Genomic DNA, 21,437 nt, shown 5'->3' with positions numbered 1-21,437 from the left:
TATCAACGCATACACGCTGATGTGCACAGCTTCTGCACGCTGATGTGCACAGCATCTGCACGCATCTTGCACTTGACACGCTGACGTGCACAGCTTCTACACGCTGATGTGCACAGCTTCTGCACACTGATGTGCACAGCATCTGCACGCATCTTGCACTTGGCAAAAGATTACTTACACATTTATGCTACCGTATTTACAATAGTTACTCTTTTTCTATAAATATTTTTTTTTATTGTTTGCTTCATTGAACTTAAACCTTTTAATCCAAAGGGAAAAATAGAAGATCTTACAATGCAAAACGTATCTCCTCCTGCTCCATTTCTTCAGACTCCTGGAGATCCTCCTCTTGAATGGAAGCTTTGGTTGAGATCTTTCATGGCCTACTTAGGTGCAATCGATGGTCTCAGGTATCGTGCAGAAAGAAAAAAGAGTCTAATGTATTATCATCTTGGTGTGGAGGGGCAGAACGTTTTTGACCACCTGCCTCCTTATGTTCCACCTACTGGTGAAGCTCCAGATGAATTCGACATAGCTATAGCTAAATTGGACAAGTACTTTGTTAAGACTAAAAACATGGTCGTACATCGTTATAAATTTTTCACCAGAGCTCAAAAACCCGAAGAAAGTATTGACACTTTTGTTACTGCCTTAAAAATACTTGCTTCTAAATGCGAATTTGACAATTTCACCTCGCAACTTATTAGGGATCAACTTGTTGCTCGCTGTTCCTGTAAACAAATCCAAGGGAAACTATTATCCTGCAAAGACCCTTCTCAAGATAAGGCTATTGACATAGCCAAAAGTATTGAAACATCCTTGGAAGATTCCAAACAATTAGAAGTTTCTCTCTCCAATACTTCTATTTCTAGTACTGTTTCCACTAAAACGCCTGCTCCTACCAAGACTTCTAATTTCATTCCTCGTGACTCTCGTGGTTATTTCAGAAGAATGGGAAACACCAGTACTAGAAGACCCTTTATGCCTAATAGACAATTCAGTCAAAGTACTTTTTGTTTTAGATGTGGTTCCTCTTACCATGTTTCCAACTTCAAAAATTGTCCTGCCGCCAACCAACAATGCAGTCAATGTGGCAAAAATGGTCATTTCTCAAGGGTCTGTATGAGAGGTAGAAGAGGTAGTGTGCGTTGTGTCATTAATGAGAATGATCCCTCCCCTGATTTAAATTCTCTTGAGCATTCAACTGAATATTCAGAATGTGATGTAACTAATCAGGAGTATGTAGTTGTGGTGAAAGACAATGACATTGTTAGTCGTACTTTTCTTGTTCCTGATCCTGAAGTTGACGCTATCATTGAAAAACATCATGTCCAACTACTTGTAGACACCGGTGCTCGCATCACTATTGTTTCCCATGAAAAATATTCTCATTTCTGGCAAGATAAGTATTTACTTCCCCCTGATGTTCTTTCTGTGGCCTTTGAAGGAAGCAGAATTAACCTTTTAGGTTATTTCTGGGCTGAAATTTCCATCTTTGGCAAATCTATTAAAGGGAAGGTTTATGTTGCCAAGCGAGGCATCAATGTTCTAGGTCTCATACATCAGGCAGAATTTGGTGTTACCATTAAACCTGGTTTACCCAACCCTGTATTTATTGAAGGGTGCAATCTTCCCTGTTCTTCATCTTCTGTCCCTGTATGCAACATTTTGAATGGCGAATTGTGGGAGCGCAAATATGAAAAAATCTTTGAAGATCGCCTTGGTAAGATCACTAATTTCCAACATTTTATCAAGGTCAAAGATGGTATTACCCCGATTAAACACAAACTCAGAAATGTCCCACTCAGTATTAGAGAGGATTTGTCCAAACACCTAAAATCACTATGCGAACAAGAAATTATTGAAAAAGTAGAATCAACATTATGGCTTTCTCCCATTGTACTTGCCAGGAAAAGGTCTGGTGACCTTAGGATGTGTGTGGATTTACGCAGTCTTAATGAAGCTATCTGGGTCGATGGCTTTCCCCTTCCTCGCATTGAGGATTTGATAGCAAAAGTAGGCTCATCTACTTGGTTTTCCAAACTTGATCTAAAAGCGGCCTACCACCAGATTGAATTGCATCCTCTCTCACGACACCTCACCGCTTTCGTAACTCCTGATGGGGTTTTCCAATTTCGTCGCCTTCCTTTTGGGTTGGCTTCTGCCGCCGCTGTTTTCCAGCGAATCATGTCCGAAATGTTTGAGGAACTCTCTAACGTAGTCGTCTTCCAGGATGACATTCTTATTTTTACTGAAACTGAGAACGAGCATAACTTAGTCATTGACCAAGTTTTTAACATCCTGGAACGAAGAGGTGTAACTCTACAAAAGAGTAAGTGCGTATTCAAAACCAGAGAGGTAGAATATCTTGGTCATACCATTTCTGAGTGTGGCATCAAGCCCAGACCAGGTCTGGTCAAGAGTATTATTGAGGCTCCCGCCCCTTCTAACAAAGAACAACTTTTGTCCTTTCTCGGTCTTTGTGAGTTCTACTCAAAATTCATGAGAGATTACGCCAAGACCACTGAATGTTTCAGACTTTTACTGAAAAAGGGTGCCACCTTCAGCTGGTCTGATGAGTGTGAAAAGGGCTTTCAGCTCATAAAAGAACATATCACTAAAGCTCCTGCCCTTCAGCCTTTCAATGGGAATAGAGAAACTGTTGTCACTGTTGATGCCTGTGAATATGGCTTAGGAGCTGTCCTCTCACAATTGGCTTATGGTAAAGAATTTACCGTGGGGTATGCCTCCAGGACTCTCCGTCCTGTTGAAAGAAAATATTCGGTCATTGAAAAAGAACTGCTGGCTTGCACTTGGAGCGTTGAGAAATTCAAATCTTACTTATGGGGTAGACCATTTGTTCTTCAAACCAACCATCGACCTCTTGTCGACATTCTGTCAGGTAGAAATATCAAACGTACAACCGCACGGTTGGCTAGACTTTCTACTAAATTGTTAGAATTCAACTTCAAAGTTATCTACATTCCTGGGGGTAAAAACAAACGTGCAGACTGTTTGTCCAGGTTACCCATATAAGAACCTGACGAAAATGAGTGGGAAACTGAGATTGAGGAATGTTTTGTGGCCAACATTTCCCAAAATTCCATCTCTTTCGCTGAAAGTGATTGGGTTAAAGCTGTTGAGAATGATGCTGTACTTAATGATGTAATTTCCTTCATACAAAAAGGTTGGCCCAAGGAAAAATCTCTTTCTCCCGAACTTCAGATATATTGGAAAATTAATTCAGAACTTTTTTTGGAAAATGGCAAAATTGTTAGGGGTGATAAATGTATTCCCCCTTTTGTTTACCGAGAGAAGATTATTGCTGATGCCCATTCTGGACATCTAGGAGCCACCATTACCAAGAGAAATGTCAGATCGATTTTCTGGTGGCCAAGAATGGACAATCAAATTGTGGATGCTACCAAACTCTGTACACGCTGCAACACCAGTGATAAAGTCCTTATTTTGGAAGGTGTTTGTGATTCTGTTGTTCCCCCACCCGTTAGAGCTTGGCAAAAAATTGGTCTGGATTTCCTGGGTCCATTTCATGTTCTTCCCAATACTTCCAAATACTTCTTGGTCCTTGTTGATCACCTCTCTAGGTGGGTCGAAGTTGAACCTATCAATGTTCCCAATTCTAAGAGCGTTATTGATTGCTTGAGCAAAATCTTCCTGAGGGAGGGTTGTCCGGAAGATATTCTCACTGACAATGGGGTTCAATTCATTTCTAAGGAAATGGGTGTTTTCTTAAATAATTGCTGTATTAAACATACCAGAACTCCTTTGTACCATCCCCAGAGCAATGGCAAAACCGAGAGGTTTAATAGAGTTATTGTTGAATGTGTGCAGGCTGCCTTCAGGTCCAATAACTGTATTTTCCAAGCTGTTAAAGATCTTATATGGTCTTATAGGATTTCTCCACATGTTGCTACGGGCTTTTCCCCTTTTGAACTGATGAGAGGAAGGAAAGCCTGTTCCCAGGCTTTCCCCTTTTGGATGGTCAAAAGTCTCCACAAGGGTTGTGATTTGGAAGAGGTGTGGGATTGTGCCAACAAAAAGTCTTCCAGCTCACTGCCTTGCAATGTGGAACTAGGTAAGAAGTCTTTTCACAGTATTCATGCTGGCGATTGGGTCAGGATTAAGAATCCTGTCACTGTTAAAAAGGGCTTTTCAAAGTTTCTTGATTCTCAGCAAGTTGTGGAAGTTCGCAAGAATGCTGTCAAATTGTGAAATGGCAATTGGTGGAGCACTTCTCGTGTTGCTAAAGATCCTTCACGTGCAACTGCTCCTTCACCCAATGTCAATGTTGACAATGGGTTAAGGAAAAGCTCAAGAATGACTGTTAGGCCTAACAAATTTCGTGATTATATCTGATTTACTTTTCACTGTAGTTTCACTCTGTTTTTTTTGTTTTTTTTAAAAAAGGGGGGAGGTGTGTGGTGATCTGTATTGTGTAATGCCTGTTATCATTTCATCACTGAACTCTATGATGTCACCTATGGGGTTTCCATGTACTGAGCATTCCTCCCCAGTGTTCCCTGTTTGGCAGTTGCAGCTGCTGTGTCTTCCCTTCATGCTGGACGGCTCTCTTCTCCTGAATAAATCCCAAACTACAATTTCCTGCCTCCGCCTCATCTTTACACAAGGTCCTTGGGAAGCCTTATGACAGGGACCCTTGAAGGCAGACAAAGTGGTAAGAGGTGGTCAGCACTTGGCAGATACAGCACTGGCATCCCATGCATGGCCACAAATTTGGTAGCAATGTGTTACACTGTAGGGCAACATAAGCAAGAACTGAGCATATTAATGACCAATGCCATCATGTTAATTAACTATGTGCCAACTTATGATGAGAATAAACTGTGGCCATTCTAACACCACAAAATGTCTTGGTGTCCTACTTGATGGGTTAGAAATGAACACTGGGAGGGCCTGTGAGAGGCTTGCACAACTGGGGAGGAGGTTTGTAAAACAGTCCCTAATGCATTGTAATGCACACAATCAATTAGCGGCTGAAGGATATGGCCAATAGCCAATCACATTCGGTGAGAGAGTGAAACACTGGACTGAGACAAAACTAAATTTACTAATCCTCAAGTCAATGGCTCATGGAGGCTGGTCCAAAAAAAGTCAACAGTTCGAATGGGGAGGGCCTAACTTTTGCTAAATGGACATTAGAAGCAAGAGTTCTCTTTCACAGCTGTGTTGTCAAAACCGAGACCTACAAATGGAAATCAGCTAGGTGTGTCTATCTTGATGAAGGATGATGTAGTAAGCTTTGCTACTGCTGGTGTGGTTTACTGTGTTGTTTAAGGCGAATGTGCTGTATTTTGGTCTTTTGTGAAAGATGATACTGCAGTTTGCTGTATTGTGTAAAAAGGAGGGTGTGTGGTATTTCGGTTTACTATCACCAATGACACTGCAGTTGTGCTTTCGTTGTGTTCTGTAGGAATTAAGCTAAGGTACCTCTGTGTATCATGAGTATGATGTTGCTGCTGTGCTTTTTATTTTTCAGGTAGAAAGCAGTATGTGATGTGTCTGCATGGGTGAAACAATGATGTGTGAACTCTGATACTGCAGTTGTGCTTTTGCAGGGTTAAGTAGGGGGTTGTGCCAAAAGCTATGAAACTGCAATTGTACTGTATGGTGGATGGTGTGTGGTGTATGGTGTATAAGATGCCCATGAGCTATGCTACTGTATTAATATTTTTTGTGCTGCACAAGGAGAGAGGTATGTTGTGTTGATGTCACAGTGAGGATGCATGAGCTGCAATGCTGGAGTTACGCTTTCATTAGACTAATTAGGACCGGAGGTGTGTGTTAATTGAGCCATGGGCTATGCTGTTGAAGTAGTGGTTTTGCTGTGCTGTGTACAAAGAGAGGGGCGTGGTGTAGCGCATTGAGTAATGGCACACTGGACGATGATCTTGCAGAATGTGTTGGCCACGAGGTTTCAGACATTTGACAGCGGAAGTGGAGGCAGGGCCTGCCAGCTCATAGTGGGCAGTGTTATTGCCAGATCACCTTGAATTGGAATAAAGAAGCTGGTTTTGTACTACTTACAGAGTTGAAATCTATTTTATACCGCCAATCAAATATCATGAATGACAAGAACTTACGGTTGCACCAGAGATTTTGGGGCCAGGAACTGTAGGGCCAACCACCCATTTTTGAACAAATGTTATTGCTTTTTCCATACGTCACTTTCATCACTCTATCATCTTTACAGGGATACAATTTGCAGTCTTGTTTTATCTCGTTATACCTTCCTTACATGTGTTGAGCGAATTTGCATTATTTTTGTTCCTGACAATATCCATTAACTTGTCATTCCATTCGTAACCAGTTCTATTCATTGTTCTAGCTCCCCCCTCCCCATTCCCCCCCAACTAAGCTTAAACCCAACTACCCTCCACCCAACCCCCGCACTGCTGTCTCCTAGGGTCGCAGTTCGGGCATTATCAATCGCTTCCGCTGCCGCTTGTATTTCTGCATCGCCCTGTCGTTCCCTTCTGGTTCCACCCCCCCCCCCCCTCAGATCGAAGGCTTCTAAGGATTCTCATCTCCTGGTACCTGCTCTATTTCCTCCTCCTGATTCTGCCTCTGGGGACTCCACTGTCGCAATGGTCCCTGAGGGGTGCTGCCTTCAGACCCAGGGTCATCATTCCTCATTTCTTCCATCAGCACCTCCCACGCCTGAGCCCTCTCCACCCTGCCCAGGCCCTTTCTCGCATTTTTGAGCAAGATTCTGCCCTCGCACCTTGCCCATTTCACTAACTCTCGTTTCCACCTATGGATGCTGGCGCTTTCCATCATGAGTGTAGTTTTGCCAGGAAGCTACAGAGGGTTTCTGCAAACAGTTGTTACAGCTGCAGATTAAAGTGTTTTGAATCCATGCTAGCCCGGAATAAGATGGGTAGAACACTTATGAGATGGAAGGGGCACAGCCGCTGGGTGATGGTCTTCATCATTTCCTTACGGGCTATACATCTACTAAGTATAAGGTTGCTGTTTAGATAAATAGATTTAGTTCATACTCTGCATTGCTCAACCACCTCTAATATTAATTGCGAAGAACTGCTGAGTAAATAGGTGAGGAGGGCCGTTGATGTTATGATATACTTTATTTATAAAGTACACTGCTACCCTTGGGTTTCCTGGTACCCATGGCCCTGGCTGGACTTCGTTCCCCTATCATCTTGTGATCTGGTTGCCTTTACCCTTATTTTTGGACTGAAGTTTGAGCTCTTGTCATTATCTACTCTCAGTTAGCGAAGAGTTTTACAAAAAGAAATCAAAAGCCTCAGCTTTAGGGCATTATAGCTCAGTGCCCATGTTCATAGTTCCCTCGAACACAGTGGTCCAGGTGTACTTACTGAAGATGAGGAGTTCTTTCTTTACTGTTTTGACAATATCACCAACACTCGCTACGCACTCCAGTGAATAATTCCCCGGTTCAGCAGCCAGCACCACTGCTTCTGCACTTTTAACATCACCATTCCTGAGTTCCGTCGTGTTAGTCAGCTCCTCGTCTTTCAGTATCAGCTCTATCTGTGTCTCCTCAATGGGGAAAGCATTGGCCACTTTACACTTGATGGTGACATTCGACCCTTTTTCGATGACACCTGGGACGTCAATTTTGGGGTCTTCCGGTAAACCTGTGGCAGACAACGAAAAACACATTGCAGTATAAAATTGAGTAAGCAGAGAAGTATGAGAGAATGGAAGACTGGCATCAATCCCACATTATGATTTCTGCAGGTGTGATAATTAATTTCACTCTCCCTGCATGTTCCAAAGTACACCAGTTATCAAACCAGCAAAACAATTTATCATCTACTCTATGAGTTAGTGTATGACTATTGCCAGTGTTAATGAAAAACAATATCTGTTTACACACATTTTTAATGGGGCACTCATTTGTTGTAGAGTTAAGCCAACATTTTACACTAAATTTCATTCAAATTAAGAGTATATATTTTCCTGTCATGACACTCCAAATTACTCTTTCTCTGCAAAGCATTTTATTGAATGTAATATGCAGGACTGATCCGAAAGGGGGTGACTTTAAATAGAATAAGCCAAATAATAATGCTTGTCGCGCCCTCTAATTAAAATCTGACCAGCATGTTACACTCAGTTTTCTCACCCATCGATCATCCATCACTGGTTCCCTCCTGCCTGCGCCTAGTGCATGATAGTAGGGGGACGACCATGAGCAGGAAGAGTGAGCTGTGTCTAATGGGGGGGGGGCGAAATATTCAGTTCTGCTGTGGAATTGGCAGAGTTTTGCAGACTCTGCGTTATTTGTGTAGTGAGGAGTTCTAACTAAATTCCATTAATCGGTGTGTCAGAATGTTTTCTTTTGCATGCACCAAAAAGGTAAGTTGGTAAGAGTGAGCGAGATTTGGCATTCCCTAGCAAGATTTTCTGTCTCTAGGAGGACATCCGCGAGATTTTTCCAATCTGGAAGGTCACAACCGTTTGCAGTAAGAAGGCTGTTGCTCAAGTAGAAAATCTACTCAAGTGCCAGCAAATTGAACTTGAGTAGCTGTGCTCTCTGGTGCACCACGTGCTGCTGTTTGAGCTGATTTTTCACCACAGAACGTGCACCAGCCGCTAAATGTCAGCATGAGCAGTGCAACATGCTTATTTCCGCCCATTGGCGGAACCCAGCGGAATCTCCTGAAGATTTTTGTAACTCTGCAGAATTCTGTGGAGTCAAATTCCACGAGATCCACCCACCCCTATACGTGTCCTAAGATGCTAGGGCTGATCTCATACCCAGGTTGTATGTTTATTTCTTTGACAATATAGCAAGGTGAAGGATATTAATATGCAATAATATTGCATTAAATGCATTGCTTACAAATACATTGTCATAATGAGTATGTGATTACTATTTTTAACATAATGTCCTTTACCTAACCCTATTAACTGTTATGTTCACCGATTATACTTACCCTGCAATTTAGTGGTTGGGTCGATGTAGCGAATTCTAAACTATTGTCATGCGATATAATGCATGCAAAATAGTGGCGATATAGCCCCAATGTGGTACTGCCTATCACCACCCGCCACCTATCCCCAAAGCAGAGCCTAAGCAAAATAGAAGAGGAACCATGGGTCGGCTGTCCCAAGATGAGAGGAAACTGCTCATTGTAATGGTCGCAGTTCTAAGCGAGACGCCCAAGGGCATTTGTTTGCGCTTTACAAATTTCAAAAATAAATAAATAATAGTCTAAACTCAAATCCATGAGAAACTCGCCCCTGAGAGGCCCTGCACCCATATAGCTCTGATTACAGTGTATGATCTGGAGGAATTAATCAGTTCAGTAATGCTTCAATCAGGAAATAAAATCACTGTTTCAACAATGGAGCCATACATAAAAGGTGCATCCATTTTTTCTTAACTCTAGACCAAAAACACAAACACTTGTGTGTTCAAAGTGCATAAAACATCTCAAGTTGAAACATACGCAAAATAATGAAATATAATTCTGGTTATGGATCACTTACCTCCTCCTCACTACCTCGCTTCAATTCCTAACAATATTAGGCAGTTCTACATCAACAGAACCCCACTCCTTCCAATTAAACGTATACAATCTCCTCTCTTCCACCACGCCTCCTGTTTGTTTTCTCTTTTGATCACCCTACCTGACAGTGGTGACAGACCCTTGCTGATATAACTCAGAACTGGAAGTTTATGTGAAGTCTTGCCAGAGAGGTTTGGGCAATATTTTTCGGACTGGACATCTCTGTGGGGCAGGATGGTGATGAAGGAACACTAGTGAATATGCAGTTTGTTGCTGAATGGTGGTGGCAGCTAAGAGCACCTTCCTATGTGGCAGAGATGTTGTTCGGCTGGCTCATGGGTGGCAGAGGCTGCGTGTACAGGTGAAAGGTGGTGTGCGGCTCCACAATCAGATTGAGGCCACGAAGAGCTGTGCCGGTTACCTTTCTGGGTAGGGTGCAGAGGTGCCCAATAGGTTAGTTTGTAGCAGTTTTCAGGGTCTTTAGACCAGTACTATACTTGAAATGGGCAAATACCTGAGTCAAAACTACCCATTTTTGGTTGGTAACTTTGTAGGCTGTAATTCCTATGGTCAACAAAGAAGATATTCTGAGTTCAGTAGATCTGCAAGACCCCTATCTGAACATCCCCATCAGAGAGTCTGATCAAAAATTTCGGACATTCGTCTTTGAAAACTGAAATTTTCAGTTCAGGGTTCTACCCTTCAAAATCATCCCCAAGAGTTATTATGAAAATGTAGCCCCTCCAGGTTTTCTTCTTCACAAGGATGGAATCCACGTTGATCCGTATTGGGATGATTGGTTGGTCCAGGGCATGCCAGAGGAACAGATATTGCTTCATACAGAAAGACTTCTCTCTGTCTTGCAAAACCACAGCTTTTTAGCCAACTGGAATAAATCAAGTGTGTTACCTAGAGAAGATCTGTGTTTCATCAGAGCAATGTTTCAAACAGCTCTGGCCATTGTTTTTATTCCAAAGAATCTCATCTTGAAGATCAAGCCTCAGATAAAGTATCTTATGGCTCAAAAGGCACATAAACTACCATCTTTTATGCAGGTCCAGGGAGACCTATCCGCCACAATCTTTCTGCTCCCCTGGGCCAGATTCCATCTGCACTGGTTGATGAGGTTATTGCTGAAAAAATTAGTCTCTGATCACTCTTGATCTGAACAAGAGAGTACGAATTACTCAACTGATGAAAGAGGAACTTTCTTGGTCACTGAACAATGAGAATATAAAGAAGGGACTTATTTTATATCCGAATCTGGTAGTGAGTATCACTACAGATGCAAGTCTGCCAGTTTGGAAAGCCTGGCTAAGTACCAGACAAAACCAGGGCTGCTGTCCCTAGCTCAAAGTCCGAATTCTTCTAATTGGAGGGATCTAGAGGGCATAGACAGGTCTTAAAGAAATTGCCCAGTTTGGTCTAGGGAAGAAATCTTCTGATATAGATGGACAATATCATAGCCAAAGCATTTATCAACAGATGGGGGGAACAAGATATCACCCTTTGGAAATGGTCTCAGATAGTCTGTTCAACTGAGTTCAGACAACTTTGAAATCTTTAGTGGTGATTCATATGCAGAGAGGGGTCAAGAACTCTGTAGCAGACAACCTGAGTCAGGTGATCCCTTTATCAGACCTCTTTTCTCAACATCCCGAATTTACAATCAACTAGTCAAGAGATTGAGGTTGCTTGCAGTTGAGCTTTTTGCTGCAGTGAACAACGCAAGGTTTCTGAAATAAGCATTGTAGGTCCATCTCAGTCTGGTTTAGGAAAAAGATGTTAAGCTGAACAAAGGCTAGTATTGTTCAGGTTATAACATTTTGGGAGATGGAACAACTATGGGTCTAACAATGGATCAGGGTCTAGAAGTTTCGAAAGATTGAGCAACTACAGGCCTGACGGTATCCTTATTGAGTATTTGATGGGCTACCATTAAAGACTTCAGAAGCTGGGGAAATTTAAAAGATAAGGAAGATCTAGTGCTTAAGGGTCTCTCTAACATCAATCTTGCTCTCCATAAGCAATTTCCAACATAGGATTTAGAACTAGTTTTAGAAGTTTGAGTTGGACCTCCCTTTGAACCTCTCGATGAGGTTGATTTGAGATATTTACCTTTAAAAGTGTTCTTTTTATTTGCCATTACATTAGCGAGGAGGTTGGTGAACTTTGGATCCTTTCTTCTACACACCCATACTGTAAAATTTTCCAGGACAGTGTAGTATTTAGACTGTTGACTCCTTTTACCCCAAAAATGAACTCCTTGTTTCATAGAAACCAAGAGTTAATTTTACCAGAGTTGTTTCCCTTGACTTCTTCACACGAGGAGCAGAAACCACGTTTACAGATGTTAGGAGGGATCTCCTAATTTATTATATGCATCTGTTCCCCTGATGGTCTCATTCAAAGTACATACATTTCTCTGATGGCTTATATCCTGAAGAAGGCTCTTTAATATCGCTATAGCTGCTGAAACATCTTATATCATGCAGACAAATGCCAGCCTCACCAATTCCTACACTGACAAGGTGGCATTCCAAATTCAAGTAGAAAAAAAATGCTTTCATTGGTCAGGTCAGAATTGTTTGATCTGCCCATGGTTATGCTACGATCTCAAAGATACCCTGCTGGTATTGTTTTATTTTATATTCGCTATTGTTTTACAGAATGGAGAACTTCTGCCCTCTTTCCCTTTTACCCTCATTTCCCCAGCCATTTCCTCACATATTCTCTTGGCCAGTCTTGCTCTCTTGTTTTACACTTCCAGACATTTATGAACACTTATTCTTTGTGTTTCGCGTTTTGTCAAACCTATACTACCTTACGCCCTTAATCTTCCTTTCCTTCTCTTTTGCACTCCCTTCCTCTAATCTCCCCTTTATCCCTTCATTATTGTCTTTGGTCCTCTATCTCGTCCTCATCACTTACCCCCTATTCTTGTTTCCTGGAGGAGTTAGGTATTGAAGGCATACCACTGCAAACTGTTTCTTTTATTGCCCCAAAATGTTCTTCCTATGTTTTATAAATTAATTGTTATTACTGTTCCTATTGTAATCGAAATTGTAAGCAATTTCCAAGCTTTTTTCGATCCCTTCTGATCCGGGGATTCAAGACTAACACAGTAAAATATAAATTTTCTCTAATTTATTCTTTATAATTGGCCATTCTTCAAGTTAACATTTAATTAATCTATATTCGCTATGCCTACTTTTCTAAATCTGACTTTCATCAGAATACCAACGCCCTGCAAGAGAATGCCAACATCAGAGTGTCTTGCAATTTTTACTTTACTTTGGGGATCGCATAAAGCAGCCTCTGGAGACCACTTTGTGGAGCAGGGAAGCACTCCGGAAGCGCTTCTCACTTTCTCAGCTCACCAGGTTAATTGCCGCAGGCATAGGAAGGATTCAAGACAGAGAAAGAGGGGGAGGGAGGAGGAAAGTAGACAGAAAGCAATCAGATAGGGAGAAGAGAGAGGGAAAGAAAGAAGGGAATGAGCGAATGTATGCATGGAAAAAGAGAGATATTGCGTGAACACAGCCACGGCCCGTGCAGGTAAGAGCGATGGGGCCGGGTTGGGGGGATATGGAGGGACAACCATGAGAGATAATTAATTATTTATTTAATTTTCCCTCTGCGTCATCTCTGGCAATCCCTGGCCCCACCTTTCTTACCTGCCCGGCCACGGCTGTGTGAAGAGATGCAAGGAGCGGGCGGGTTTGAGCATTTTTGGAAGGGCTGCTTTTGGCTCCCCATGCCCGCCCTAAACTCTAGCCACCTCAGAGCACCTTGATGGTAGCTGAGGTGGTGTTAAAAGGTATGTAGGTTTGTCTCAGCTCAAACCACTTTTGTAGCATCACACATGCCCTAGAACATGTTCTGTATCCGTGGTCTCTTTGTGCCATGGACAGATTACATAGGATTTTGTGCTGTTTACTGGTGATTTCTAAACCACACAACATGCAAAGGAGGTACACCTTTTTTTAAAGTTTTTTAAACTATGTTAATTTAAACAAAGAATTATGAGTATGAGGAAACACTGCTACAAAAAGTTAGACAAAAATATTTAGCTACAATAAACCTCAAAGTCATTAGTATTGACAGGACTAAAGCGAGTTACACCAAGAAACGGTCGGGTGAAATGGAAGGAGGAGCGATGTGATTACATTTGTCCCTTCTAGGACACCCTACTCCCGGCGCCCAAGTCGCCAGCTATCTCCTCTGGAATGTTGACAGATGACAGCTGGTGGCAGGCTCGGCAGGCTGTGCGCCTCGCACCACGGAGCGTATGTGTTGATGCTTATGATAATAAATTATACTTATGATCACTATTCGTCTGCGGACCTCATCATTACAAAGTTGGAGACGAGGCACCAACACTCAGACCCACATTGAACAGCGTGAGAAGGGAAAATGTAAATGGACTTCATATCAGAGTAGCTGAAGTGAAAGAAATTGAAAAGATACATAAAAAGAAAGAAGAAGAAATTTTAACGAAGAAAATCCAGCAAAAATTCCTGGTGAGTGAATATCTTAATATTAAGGAGTGAAAAGAAAAAACTCTGTGAGAGGAAAATCCTGGGGAACAAAGAAGAGTGTGTAAAATGGAAAATAAGTGATATCTAAAACATTTTGTGAGCGGGGAAAAAAGCAGTATCATTGGGCAAAGTGAATCTGAGGAGAGGCGTTCGTGGCGGCTTCACCAACTGCTGTGTTATATCATCGTAAAACTGTCAATTGACAGCTGCGCGCGCATCTCTGAGGTAGGGCTCCACAGCTGACAGAATCAGCGCGTCTACATCACGCGCAGGCGGCCATTTTGAAGGCCAAACAAATGCTTTGCCGGCAAACGAAGGATATGTAAAATTAAGAGGAAAAAAAAGGAATTATTTGTGCAACAGGGACCTGTTAAAAAAAAAAAAGTACATTCACGCTGTGGATTGACAAAGTGTGTTTATATAGATAACATCCACACAAAGTAAAAAAAAAAAAAAAAATAAGAGGAAAGCATACACGGGGATTTATCATACAAGACACAAAGCTTAATGTGAGAAAGAGTAAATTAACAGCGCAACACTGCCTCCAGCAGGTCAAAAATATATTTACATGAGGAAGTGAAGGAAGATACAGCCAGTGTGTACTAGGGACTAAAATAAAAGAGAAGACACATGGCTTCAGGATACCTAACACCACCTCAGGCGTTCCTCCCAGGAAAAAGAGAACCAGAAGTGAAATGGGAGGAATGGAGGGAGTATTTCTTAAACAATATTTATAACAAAGAAAGGGGGTCCAAGGGAATATTTAACGACCACCAATGCTACAGCCCTAACAACTCTATGAATACCAACTAATGAGTAGCAAGGGGTCAGAAAGTGGTGAGTGGTATGTGTCTTGTCAAGTGGTGATCTCACCTGTAGCTGATAAATAGCGAAATCTGTCACTGGGTCCCCTCTCAATGCTTAGAGAGATCCCATCAGAATCCCAACCTGTACCGCCCTACATCATTTGGGAACCCTCGTTTAGTACATGGGAAACAGAGTACCCAGTGCGAGATTTGGCCAGACTTAGCCGAATCTTACACGTCAATCCCAAAGTGTCTATGATGTGATATGTACTAGGTATCAGGAGGTAGCTGAATAGCAGTGCTAAATGGTGTAAACCAAAAAGTGTATAAAGTGAAAATATCTAAAATTGAGTAAGAAGGAGGAAAATAATTTTAATGGACACCTCCCATTTCTCAACGATAAAAACAGTGCATATGGTAGTGTTAACAAATAACTACCCAGATGTAAAAAGTGGTCGACATGTTTCTGCAGTTTACCTCAGGCCCATGGGTCACCTTACTGCTTCATCAGGACCTAGTCTGCTACTGCTAAGTATAGTGATAAAAGTGAAAAACAAAGTAAATGTCACCTGAAATTCTCCCAGTTTGTAGGAGAATGTTGCCCCCCTTCACCTGGCCACAGCGCAGGTAAAACGGAGCACCGCTCTGTCCGTCGGTACTCCAGACGTCCTTCTGGGCTGTCTGTGTATTTCTTAAACTACATTTCAAACTTTGAGGATGATGATGAATTTAAGGCAGAAAAAAAGTACAAAAAACTGTTACATAGTCTTGGAGCAGGGGGAATTAAGGTGTACAAAAGCATTAACAAAAAGACAAGAGGTGAAGGCAAAAAGGATGAGTTTGAGAACGCTATAGATGACCTAAACACCTACTACAAGCCAACTGTGTGCGTGGGTGTGGACAGGTACAAGTTTTTCCATAGAAAACAAGGTAAAGAAGAGTCAAATGATGACTATGTCTCGGCATTGAAATATTTGGTGATAAACTGCCGCTTTGGGGACTTGCACAATGAGTTCATTAGGGACTAAATTGCAATGCAGGGTTAAAACAGCAACATCCAAGATAACTTGTGGGCAAAGGGTGAATACCCCCTACAGAATATAGTAGACATTGCAAAGAAGGCGGAACTAACAGGAAGGTGTGCAAAAGCTGCTATTGCAGAAAACAGTGAGAAGAAGGAAGGAGGAACAGTAAATAAAGTGACTAATGTTAAAAAAAACAGCAAGACAGGCCAGACCTACAAAAGCTACAAACCGGTGCAAGGAAGAACACAATACAGTGACAGACGGCGCTGTTACAGATGTGGGAGCACAAATCACATGGCAGCTGACAGAAGAAGCCCAGCACGAGGTGCAAAGTGCACGAATTGTGGCCTTGTCGGGCACTTCCAAAAAGTATGCTATAGACGGGATGCAGGCAAAATAAAAATGGTGGAATGTGAAGAAAGTAATAATCGAGACTCGACTGAGGACGAAGAGGAAAATCTGTTCATACTAAATATCGAAGATGAATGTGTGAAGTGCGTCGTAAATGAAAAGAAGTCAAGAACCAGGAAGCCAGTATGTGAGATGACAATAGGAGGAATTGAGATCAGCATAGTAGCGGACTCTGGGTCTCCGTACACGATAGTAAATAATGAGGTGTGGAAGGAAAGGTTTGCACTGCATTTAGGAAAACATCTAGAAAAAGCAGGCATAAAAATAAAGACATTCTATAATGACCCTATCGAAGTCTGTGGATTTAGGAAGGAAATTTGCTTTCAAAGGAAGAGAGTCGGTTTACAAGCTCTATGTGTCAGCAGTAGGACCGTCTGTTTTGGGCTGGATGGACCAAGGGGATCTGGGAATAAAACTTGATCCCAGCAAAGCAGACCCTGTACTGGTAGTGGATGATAGTGAGAGTTACAGTAAAGCTTGTTGGAAAAATTCCCAGGTGTCTACAATGAGAAGATAAGGGCACTCAAGGGAGATACGCACAAAATTGTACTCAAGAAGGATGCTGTACCAGTTATGCACAAAGTACACAATTTACCGTTTTCTGTGAAGGAAGAGGTGAAGGAACAACTTCACAAACTGCTCATGGAAGGTGTCATAGAATGAGTGGAAGCATCGGAATGGGTAGCACCTTTAGTCGTGGCAAAACGGGCCAGTGGCAGTATGAGATTGTGCATCGACCTGCGCGATCTTAATAGGAGCATCGTGGTGGAACAGTATCCCTTGCCGAGCATCAATGAGATGCTAGCCAAAACCAAGGTCGTGAAGTGGTTCTCGATAATAGATTTGAAGGCCGCCTATCACCAGGTACCTCTCCACAGAGAGAGTAAGAATCTCAGCACATTCATGACGCCATTTGGACGCTATCGCTTCAACAGAGTCCCTTTTGGTTTGGCATCAGCCGCCGCGATGTTCCAGAGATTAATGCAGAACATCTTCGCTGACATTCCGGGCTTGCTAACGTTTCAGGACAATATCCTCGTCATGGGGAAAACCCGACAAGAGCACGATGATAAGGTCCAACAAGTTTTGGAAACTCTGGCAGCAAAGGGCTTGACGGCGGAGCACAAAACGTGCATGTCGCAAGGTGAATTACCTGGGGCATGAGATATCAGGAGAAGGTATTTGTCCCATGAAGGAGCTGTTGGAAGCCATCAACGATGCACCTGAGCCAAAAAACAGGGAGGAACTAAGGTCCTTCCTAGGATTGATTGAATTCTATGCGAAGTTCATAAAGAACTTCTCACACAAGACTTACCCACTGAGGCAATTGTTAAAGGAAAAGGACACGTTTATATGGGATGATGAGTGCCACAGTACTTTCGCAGCGTTGAAGAAGAAACTATGCTCAACCGTTCCATTACAAGGTTTTGACCCTATGCTTCAGAATGTAATAACAACAGGCGCTAGTTGCAAAGGATTGGGTGCAGTACTATCCCAGAGAGATGTCAATGGAAAGGAGTGTACCATTGCCTTTGCCTCACGCTCCTTGACCCCGAGTGAGGAGAAATATTCGGTCATTGAACGTGAGGCACTGGCGTGCATATGGGCACTAGAGCACTTTAGGCAGTTTTTCTGGGGTGGCAGGGTTATTCTTCACAGCGACCACAAACCTTTGACAAAGGTATTCACTACTAAAGGGTTGTACAATGCATCACCAAGGCTGGCGCGTTTGTCCATGAGAGTGCTGGAATACAATTATGTTGTGGAGTGTGTACCTGGGGTAAAGAATGTTGTGGCGGACTTTTTAAGTCGTATGCCATTGCCAGAACGTGAAAGGTGTGATGAAAGTGAAGAAGAGAGTGTCGCCAGTGTGAGAAAAGAGTTAGAAGGGATTTCACACGAGGAATGGAATGTAGAACAAGACAAGGACAAGACGTGTGTGAAGTAATTGAAATGGTAAAAAAAGGTTGGGGCTCAAAGAGTACCTTAACAGAGAGACTAAAGCCCTTCTGGGAGGTGAAACATGAACTATCTCATGAAGATGGGTTGTTGCTAAGGGGAGGAAAAGTTGTACCACCCACCACGCTAAGGAGAAGGATGCTGGACATTTGCCAGGAGGGGCCTTTGGGAATAGCTAAAACTAAGAACAGAGTTAAGAACAGTTACTGGTGGCCAGGGGTGAGCTTGGAAGTCGAAAGGGTCGTCAGGGACTGCTCCTCATGTCTAAATGCTGATAAAACTCAAGTGACCTTTAGACCATCATTGCAACCCATACCCTGCCCATCCATGCCGTGGGAGAGAGTAGGGATAGACATCATGGGACCGGTAGTGGACAATGGGGAACAAGTGTACATGGTTGTTCTCATTGATCACTTCTCCAAATGGCCGGAAGTAAAGTTCTTGACACAACCTGATGCGGTCAATGTGGTGAAATTTCTTGACAAGGTTTTCACGCGGGAAGGTCTTCCCAAAACCATAGTCAGTGACAATGGCCCACAGTTCACCTCTGACACCTATAAAAATTATATTCTGAGAAACAAAGTGAGTCACAAAACTACATCAGTGTACCACCCCTCTGGCAATGGAGCGGTGGAGAGGTTCAACAGAGTCATAAAAGGGATTATTCAGTTGGCCAAAAACAACAACAAGAGATGGAGGCAGGAAGTGTGTAAAACGGTGTGGGCATATCGTATCACACCATGTATTACGACTGGCCACAGTCCATTTGAACTTATGCGGGGCAGGGCACCTTTGTGTAAAGATAATGTGGGATGGGCCAAGGCAGCTAAAAGAGTTATCTGGTCTACAGAGCAGGTTGAGGAGGAATTGAAGTTGGCACAAGCGAACTACAAGGAAAGGTATGATGAAAAACATGGTTGCAGACCAGTAACTCTGGATGTGGGGGACACTGTGAGGGTGAAGAGAAGTGGACATGTTGGCAAGGGCAACAATAGATACACAGAGCCACAAGTAGTACAGGAGGTGTATTGCAATTCAGCCTTGCTCAGCGATGGCAAAGTGTGGCATTTCTCTGCCCTGTCACAGTGCAAAAACAAAACAGAGAGACCTGAGAACGTGGTCCAAGAACAGACACAAGGTTTAGGCAGGGCATGTATTGAATGGTCAGATGAAGAGACTGCCGAAGAACCACAAGCATCCGACACCACTGGGTTTCCCAGTCTTGAGTTGGGCAGTACTTCTTCCAATCACTGTGAGCCGGGTAGGACAGGTGCAAGTAGAATAAGTAGGAGGTTACCATCCCCATAGGTTCCTAACCGTGCTTTGAACCAAGCCACCAGCAGAACAGGACGGAGAATATTACCACCCATAAAATTGTCAGATTATGTTTGTGAGTAGCATTGAAATGTATTTTTACCACACATGTTTAGAAAAATATTGCAGCTCATTTACTGGTTGTTCTTTTCCCCCAATCTCACCCTTTTCTCTCTCTTTTTCTTCTCTCTACTTTCTTCCTTTATTTTCCTTCTTTCCTACATTCTCTCTTCCCCTTTCCCTTCCCTTCCCTGGTTGCTTTCCCTCCCTCTAGGATGAGGATGTGTTGTGATTACATCTGTCCCGTCTAGGACACCGTACTCCCGGCGCCCACGTCACCAGCTCTCTTCTCTGGAATGATGACAGCTGGTGGCAGGTTCAGCGGGCTGTGCGCTCTGCACCACGGAGCGTATGTGTTGGTGCTTATGATAATAAATTATACTTATGATCACTATTCGTCTGCGGACCTCATCATTACAAGGAGAGCAGAGAGGAAAGAAAATAGTCACCTCTTCTAGGCAAGCATTGTTTAAAATAGTCTCATCTTCTAGGCAAGCATCGTTTAAAATTGTCTTGTCTCTTCTTCTAGGCAAGCATTGTTTAAAAGTGTCTCATCTTCTAGGCAAGCATTGTTTAAAAGTGTCTCATCTTCTAGGCATGCATTGTTCAAAAGTGTCTCATCTTCTAGGCATGCATTGTTCAAAAGTGTCTCATCTTCTAGGCAAGAATTGTTTCATGGCCAGGAAATGCGGCCTCGCAGCCAGACTTAAGGACCCTAGGACTGAGTAAGTAGGCTTGAATCCGCACCTCTGCTCAAAATCCTGCACTCCTGGACAAATCCTTTAGGCTCGGATTTACAAAGAGTTGATGCAACGCAGGGCAGCAAGAAAAGTTACTGCACTGTGTTGCATGAACTGGAGAGAGCAGAATAGCGCCATATTCACAAAGAAGCACTTTCCCTGTGCTGCCACACTTTCAGCATCCTTGCACCATCTCAGGCACCCTTGTGCCATAGTGCAAGGGTGTCTGTATTGTGGTCAGCATAGTTTTTGTGCAGGAAAGTGTTCCTGCTACACAAAACTATGGTTTAAGGCAAATTAATTTCTATATATTTGTGTTGCAGAATACATCTCACATGCGCAGAGGGAAAACGAGGAGAAATAAATAGAAATAAAAGTGTTTCTCCTCATTACAAAACCGCAGGGAGGAGCAGGATTTTGCCACCAATTCAAGTCTACAATTCTTTGCAGACAAGGATTTGCTTCAAAATTTATGGGTAAAGGCATTGGAAAGCCCACGCACCACCCATTGAACGTCCCATTGATGCAAAATAATGCAAGGCAGCACATTGTGCTGCATTATGTTACTTTTAGCTACAACACTACACAAATTGTATATACGTTAGTATGCATATGCCAAGCTGGACTGTGTGTTGTGTCTGCATCACAAAAGCAACACAACCCGACCCAAAACCTTTGTAAATCTGGTCCTTAATCTCCCTGTGCTTTAAAAGAAATGTGTAACTTCATCTGGTTTGCTTGTAAGCACTCTAATACCCTCTGGTCAAATTCATGTTATATAAAGCTGCAACGAATACATTGTAAATGGTCAGAAAAATATTCATGTTAAAATATCATCTGAAATGTATGTCATTTCGCTACATTTTATTTTCACGTGGTGCAATAACATGTATGAAAACCTGGGCATATTTTACACCGAAAGTAGCTTTTCCTTTACCGTGTCTTTAACAAGGAGCATATCCGCTATAGGTGCATCTAACATTTTAGTAATTAATTCATAAACACTAGGTGGCAGTGTTTGACTAGAAACAAGAGGCTT

General features: G+C 42.6%; 1 protein-coding gene across 1 annotated transcript in view; it reads right to left on the bottom strand.

Annotated features, from left to right (window-relative positions):
- LOC147748193 (intercellular adhesion molecule 5-like) overlaps positions 1-21,437 on the bottom strand; it is a 136,291-nt gene that overhangs the window by 63,566 nt on the left and 51,288 nt on the right. The window contains exon 3 of the mRNA XM_086936393.1: positions 7,380-7,661. Coding sequence (XP_086792519.1) covers positions 7,380-7,661 — 282 coding nt within the window. The remainder of the gene's footprint in view (positions 1-7,379; positions 7,662-21,437) is intronic.

Source organism: Lissotriton vulgaris, chromosome 1_1 (genome assembly GCF_964263255.1).
Source record: "Lissotriton vulgaris chromosome 1_1, aLisVul1.2, whole genome shotgun sequence".
NCBI classification, from domain to species: Eukaryota; Metazoa; Chordata; class Amphibia; order Caudata; family Salamandridae; genus Lissotriton; species Lissotriton vulgaris.
The sequence above is the reverse complement of the archived record's forward strand: the minus strand, read 5'-3'. Positions and strand labels throughout refer to the sequence as shown.